Raw genomic sequence first — 7,495 nt, forward strand, 5'->3', positions numbered from 1 at the left:
CTTGTCGAATTCTTAGTTAGGTGAAGTATGCTGCTAAACATTATGCTTTCTGCAATTAACAAGGCAAAGGAGGCAAGTTGTCTCTCGAGAGTAATAAATTGATCCGTCTGATTCCAGGCACCATTAACATCCATGGGTCCATGGAAATGGCGTACAAACCATTTCTTCTACAAACTTGCTTATTGTATTCGTAAAATTGGACTTGGTAGTTCCATCACTTTATTTTCCTGTGAAAGCTAAGGCATAAATATCTGTAATCTACCAATAAATTGCTGTCCAATGAAGTTTTATATGTGGCCTCTTGATGGAATCCATCTTGGAATCTTCAAAGTTGAATCAGAAGCTTGCTAATAACGTACAAGCCACAACCACCCTCTTGTTCATGTCATTATACAAGTTTAATGAAGTGTTTCTTTCCTTCTTGTTACCTTTTTTTTTTATTCAAAGATATTAATTTAGTTTTGATTAATATATAAATTAATCCAGAGACGCTTGATGTTATCGAATTCAATAATATATTAAACATCTTCGTAGTTTTTCTAGTCTGAGGATGAAAATATTTAATATTCTCATCTTTCATGATTTTCATAATATACATTTTACAACCTATATTAATTAGTATCTATTTTTTCACCATACACTATGTGTGTTTTAATCTTATGCAAGGCAGAGCCACGAAAAATGGTCTCTCTATATTTGCCCCCCAATCTTGGCTCCTTTTAAGAAAATTTCCTGGATTCATGTCTAAATTTTCATGTGATTAGGCATGTAAAGGGTGTTTAGAAATATGATAATAATTGTTTATTAAATATCATTTATTTAAAAATATATTAAAAAAATATTTTTTTAAAAAAATATTAAAATAATAAAAAATTAAAAAATTTAAAAAAATTAAAAAATTAGATTTTAGCTAACCTCTATTTAGATTTATATCGCAAACCCAAACAAGAGCTAAATCAAAAAGAAACTAATTAAGCCAACCCAACTAATCCTCCTCCTAAATGATAAAAGCAATACTTAACTTGAGAGACTAACATAAACTTGATGCGCTAATATTAATTACCAAATCACTTTAAAGAAGTTCCATTATGCTAAAAGCTAAACTTATACAACAATATGGCGTTTTATTCTTGTGTTTCACTTACAAGTAAATTGAGAAGAAGCTTTCCAAAAAGTATGATAATGTCTTCTTCACTTTCTCTGTGCATGTATGGTTACATAGTACTTATCATCTGTAGAAAAAATGGTAGGACAAATTCGTGATAATTAAAGCCATTTCTTTTTCTGATTTTCTTTTCTTCTACTGAATATTGGTACGTCTTTATTTTTTGGTAATTAGTTCTTTTAATGCTTGTAGGGGAAACCCATTTGCTATGAAACTTCTTGCTTGTATTCCAAAATTCAGCTGTTTTTTTTCTTGTAGTTCACTTCTGTTTTGATGTCCCATTCCATCTCTAGGGTTTGCCCAATGTTTAAGAATTCAGTATATATATCGAAGACCCGATAAGAAGATGATTTGGTGATAATTAAACAAAATCTCCATAATCACAAGAAGAAGTGTAATGCTTCCATGGTGATTATATATATAAATGGTAGGCCAATGTTGTAAATTCTGTGTCAGTGATATTTGGCATTGCAACACAAAGGTAAAAATTATGATTTTTTTAGTTTTAAATTAGTTTTTATATTTTATTATTGTTTTGATATGTTAATACAAAAAATAAATTAAATAAATTAAAAATATTATTTTAATATATTTTTAAATATAAAAATACTTTAAATTTTCACCACACTTACCAAATAACACTTAAAAAGTGTTTGGAAACATATATCAACTTATGTTTTAATAAAAATAAGTTTTTTTATTAAAAATAAATTTTTTATATTTTTAAATTGTTTTGATGTGTTGATTTTAAAAATAATTTTTAAAAAATAAAAAATATTTTAAAATAAAAAACTCTTTAAAAGAATAAGTACATCCCCATTATACCGAACAGGAACCTATGCTTTGCTTTGGTTTGGAAACCGCAGCTTTAAAGTAGGTTCCAATTGTTTGTTGATTGAAGTCAAGGTGTCGATGAAGTGATTCTAAAGAGAAACGCTTTGGTCTGGGATCTGATTTGCTCTCCTCTCGTACAAACTGTTGCTTTCCAGATTCACATGAATGGCTTTCCATGAGCACTTTCCTTACGATTTACGAGATAAAAATTCAACATTTGACATCTCCCCCTTTTTGACATTTTTTTCTTAAATAGCTCCATTGCTTTCGGTGACAGGGAAAATAATCAAATCCATACATATGAGCATATGATCCTCTTCCTCCCTGCTAGCTCGTTGTTTGTTAATAAAAGAGAATATAAGATCCAAGTGCATATCTATATTTTTATCAAAATGTTGTAAGCAACGATATTTTTATATAAAAAAAATCTATCATATTTTATTTTTAAAAAAACAACAATATAACTAGTGGTAGAGACAAAAAATTTTAAATGAGAAAGTAAATTATAAATACTTAATATTACATATTATATAGACATGTGTTTTATATAGAGAAATCAATTTCAAATTCATATCCTAACTCATATCAACTAAAATTAATTTAAGAATATTTTTAAAATAAAAAAACTTATATTATAATTTTTTTTTCAAGTTTTCATATTTTAAAATTACTTAACAATGACTTTATTATTAATTTTATTAAAGATATTCTTTCTCAATATATATAATAAATCTTTTATTCATGTATTTCTAAATCTTGTAGGGACTAATGGCATTATTAGCAACAATTCTTTGTTAATTTTTTGTTTTACATAATAGGTTAAATATAAATATAAATATAAATATATTTTTTTATTGCATCTCTAATTTTTTTAGTTGTTTAGTATTTTATTTGTAATCACTAATATGTTAATCACTATTATTTCTCATATAAAATTCATAACAAAATACATATTATTTCATTAAAACTCATTTAAATTTATATTCATATTCATATAATATTATACATAAACATATTAATTTAACAGATCCATAACAAAATATATATAAGTTTTTGGCATTTCTTCAAAGAAATATGTCGCCATCCTCATACAGCAAAGGTCTCATTGGCGTCGTCATCTAAAAATATGATGTATATTATATTTAATAATAAGATGTATATTATTTTTTAGAAGTATTTTTTAATTTTAATATAATGATATTATAAAAACATTATTTTAAATATAAATTCCTTAAAAATCAACCGTTTGAAAATATAATAAAAATGATGGGAGCTTATTTATTGGCCACCAATACCAAACAACTCCTTTTCTGGCTGGCTGCTAATAATCCAACGGACAATAGGAAACCACAGCGGGACTGAATGGCTGAGATGAGTCCGAGACTAACATGTTGAGTCAAGAAAAGCACTCTTTCGAAGGAGAGAAGGCCCGGGGAGCCAAAATTTACTGTTTATGGAATCGATCAATCAAGCTGCCCGAACAAATATCTAACTGCTGCCCACACTCTCACTTACGCTCTCTCTCTCTCTCTCTCTGACACGGTCAGCTTCTGGGCAGCTCCAAACTCCAATACAAGGACTCTCTCTCTCTAGAAACAAATATGATAAAAATACCATTCGTACGACTACACCTCACTTTCTTTCTATCTCTAGACTTGCTTAAAGAGTCTAACTTTTGTTTTGTTGCCCGATAACTACTCTGAAGCAAAACTGAGATAGAGCGGGGAGAGGGAGAGAGAGCTACTTCTCGCCAGAGAGGTGGCGGTTAGGTAGTGGTGCAGCTGCTCTCCGGTGAGCGGAGGGTGAAGTGCGCGCCTTTTTTTATATAGAGAGATATATATCATCATGGGTCAGGGACTAAGTTGTGCAGAGAGTCAAGACCATGCGTTCTTCACTGCTGTGCAGTTGGGTGAATTCGACACCGTAAATGCTATGCTTGAGAGAGACCCATCTCTCCTTCATCAAACTACTTATGATCGCCAGTATCCGCTACATATTGCTGCTGCCAATGGCCAGATCGAGGTCCCTTTCTTGCTTTTCTTCTTAACCATTGATTTTGGGTTTTTGATACTGGTTACCTCTCGTCTGGGTTTTTTATTTTGCGGTCTGAACTTTTAACATTTCTCTTGGTGAAAGTCTTTGCGTTTTGCTGAATGCTGATAAGAATGGATTTTGTGACATCTGTTGTAGATTTTAACAATGCTTCTGGAGCGATCTGTGGATCCTGATATGGTGAATCGTCACAAGCAGGTAATATTTTGGTAATCTTGTGTGAATGGGTATTCTCTTTTTGCTTGATCTTGTGGTATAGCTAGCACCTTTTGCTTTATAGTGATCTTGATTTGTTGATTGTGAATGGTGATAGACTCCACTTATGTTGGCTGCAATGCACGGCAAAATCTCATGTTTGAAAAAGCTCATCGAAGCAGGGGCAAATGTATGTCAAAGTTCAAAATCTCCGTCTCGTTTTTATTTTAGAGATTAGCTTATTCTTATTTGAAACTGTGAAGTAGCATATACTGATAAGGTTATCTGTTTGGTTTTTATCAGATTTTGAAGTTTGATTCACTTAATGGAAGAACTTGCTTGCACCATGCTGCTTACTATGGCCATTCGGATTGCCTTCAAGCTATTATTTCTGCTGCTCAATCAAGCCCTGTTGCTGTTTCTTGGTAACTACGTGTTTCATTCTGAAGATTTATTTGGTTTTTTATTGTTCTTTTCTTTTCTTCTCTTTTGATGATTTTGCCTTTTAGTTTTTATGATAATAGCTTCTTTGGAAATTGAAACTAGGGGATATGCACGGTTTGTCAATATCAGAGATGCTAGAGGAGCAACACCATTGCATTTAGCAGCCCGTCAAAGACGGCCTGGATGTGTACATATCTTGTTAGGCAATGGTGCTCTTGTTTGTTCTTCGACAGGAGGATATGGGTAATAATTATATTGATTTTCTTACTCATTTCTTGCCTTTGATATGGTTTGTTGTTTTAATTTTCGTTGATGTATTGCTGCTTACAGTTCCCCGGGGAGCACTCCTCTTCATTTGGCAGCCAGAGGGGGATCTCTTGATTGTATCCGTGCATTGCTGGCGTGGGGGGCAGATCGTCTTCAAAGAGATGCATCTGGGTATTACTTGATTCTATCCTTCGTTAGTTTAGAAGCTATAACACATTCATAATCTAATACTGGGTAACAAAGCATGTGATTTTCATGTTCTTTGATGTATTCTAGAAAATGTTTTCCAATGATTTCAAATAGGCACATAGCATTGGGGACCTTAATTAAGAGCTGGGATAGCCATCATATCTCTTGATCTCAGGTCTTTTTTATAGCTTGAATGTTTTCTTATGTTTATATGGTCATGCAAATGCAGGAGAATACCCTATGTAGTTGCTTTGAAGCACAAAAATGGAATGTGTGCAGCCCTTCTTAATCCTTCATCAGCAGAGCCTCTTGTCTGGCCATCACCATTGAAGTTCATCAGTGAGCTGAATCAAGAGGCAAAAGCTCTGCTAGAGTGTGCCTTGATGGAGGCCAACAGGGAGAGGGAAAAGAATATATTGAAGGAGGTCAACAGGGAGAGGGAAAAGAACATGTTGAAGGGATCTGGGCATTCACTTCCATCGCCATCACATTCTGCTGATGGGACAGACTACAATATATCTGAGGTAATTTCGATGCTTATCTGCACGTATGGGATCATGTTTAATTTTATTCCTTTCAATCAACAGGAAACAAATGTAAACAACCAGATACTGCAGTTGTGGATTTGTTGAGAGCTGGAAATTTTTACACGGAAAATGGATGAGTTTGGCCAGTGTTTCAAAACTGAAACTAGTTTTGAAAGCTTAAACTTTTAAAGTCTCAAGTTTTCATGTGAACTCATGTTTTAGTTTCTGAACTATTCAAGACACAAATAACATTGATTCCACCTCTTGATGAGTCTCTTTTGCCTACTAACCGGTTACGTGCTCATAACTGAATAAAAAACGTGACAGCTTATTTGTTATTCTGCCATAGATCGTGATATTCATGCTTAAGCACGGGTATGAATATGGTTCTCATAGTTGATTCTTCATCCGAGATTGGAGCTTTGCATTCTTAAGTATTATTAGATGAAAGCAAAACATGTGTCTTGCTTGGCCAAAAACTCTAGTTTCTAGCAGTTAAATTGTTTCCTGTTTTAGCTGCCAAAGTCCTTTTTTTTTCCTGCAATTTCTTTATTAAGCTCTGCGGTGGCCAAACTGCTTGGAACAAGAGTAGCAGATGGCTTGATATTGTAACTGACGTGTCTATATTGATACCCTATGTAATGCAGGCAAGCGATACAGAGGTGTGCTGCATATGCTTTGAGCAGGTATGTACAATTGAAGTTCAAGACTGTGGCCATCAGATGTGTGCACAATGCACACTAGCTCTCTGCTGCCATAACAAACCCAACCCTACAACCGCATGCCTTAACCCTCCAGTTTGTCCATTCTGTCGAAGCGCCATTGTCCGTCTAGTGGTTGCTAAAATCAAGAACTGCAATGATGCTGATCAAGACATTGGGGAAATTGGTTCACCAAAGCTGAGAAAGTCCAGGAAGTCACGGAACTTCAGCGAGGGAAGCAGCAGTTTCAAGGGGTTATCAGCAACATTTGGAAAAATGGGTGGCCGTGGCTCAGGAAGGATTGCTGCAGAAAATGAGTGGATGGATAAGCCTTGATGATACTTGGTAGCATTTGGTAATCGAAGATTCCATTTGGCAATCAAGGATTCCTTGTAATCCCAAACAAGGGCAAAAATATCAAGGAATCAGTGTCGGTGCTGGACATAATCGGGTATATATATATATATATATATTATATATATATTGAGAGAGAGGGAGGGAGGGAGAGAGATGGCGACCCCCTTTGGCAATGTAGATGTAAAAACTAAGCGAAGACGTGAGTTTCAGGTTTGGATTGGTAAGTTTGGTAATGTGATTGCCGTGGGTCATATTGTTGTAGTCTTTGTTTTACTTGAGATTGAAGTAGCATTCGTTATTATTTTGGTCGGTCTGTTCAATATCTGAATTGATAAAAGAAAGATCTCCTTTCTTCTTGGAAAATAAAACCTCCATTTTCTTGAATCCCTGCTCCTTAACGTGTTCTGAACAAAAATCCAAGTCAAGCCTCAATCATGGGCTCTGTAAACCAAGGAAATATTGCTATTGGTAGCAGCAGTCGTAATAAAAAAAATGATGCTTGGTTGGTAAAACCAGATGGTTGTGTGAATATGTGATAATGTCCCCGTTGGTCAAACTCTCTCGGCAGGAGAAAACTCCAAAGAAATAGAGATAAATACAAAAAAGAAATTCAACCAAGTCAGGGTGGTGGGGCAAAAGGGTAGGGACGCGATGAACCTGATCTGACATGAGTATAGGTATGTGGATGGATTCTGGGCCTATGAGTGTGAGAAAAGCCACAAGAAATTCACACGCTGCAAACTTGCATTGAGGGACCCATAAAT

At 34.1% G+C, this 7,495-nt stretch overlaps 1 protein-coding gene across 1 annotated transcript; it reads left to right on the top strand.

Annotated features, from left to right (window-relative positions):
- Positions 1-3,621: 3,621 nt before the first annotated feature.
- On the top strand, positions 3,622-7,117 carry LOC105138334 (putative E3 ubiquitin-protein ligase XBAT31). Its single transcript, XM_011044386.1, has 8 exons — positions 3,622-4,021; positions 4,190-4,249; positions 4,365-4,436; positions 4,550-4,671; positions 4,793-4,933; positions 5,021-5,128; positions 5,376-5,670; positions 6,321-7,117. The coding sequence occupies exons 1-8, from the start codon at positions 3,845-3,847 to the stop codon at positions 6,708-6,710; spliced, it is 1,365 nt and encodes a 454-aa protein (XP_011042688.1). The 5' UTR covers positions 3,622-3,844; the 3' UTR covers positions 6,711-7,117.
- Positions 7,118-7,495: the final 378 nt, after the last annotated feature.

Source organism: Populus euphratica, unplaced genomic scaffold (assembly GCF_000495115.2).
Source record: "Populus euphratica unplaced genomic scaffold, PopEup_1.0 scaffold88.1, whole genome shotgun sequence".
Lineage (NCBI taxonomy): Eukaryota > Viridiplantae > Streptophyta > Magnoliopsida > Malpighiales > Salicaceae > Populus > Populus euphratica.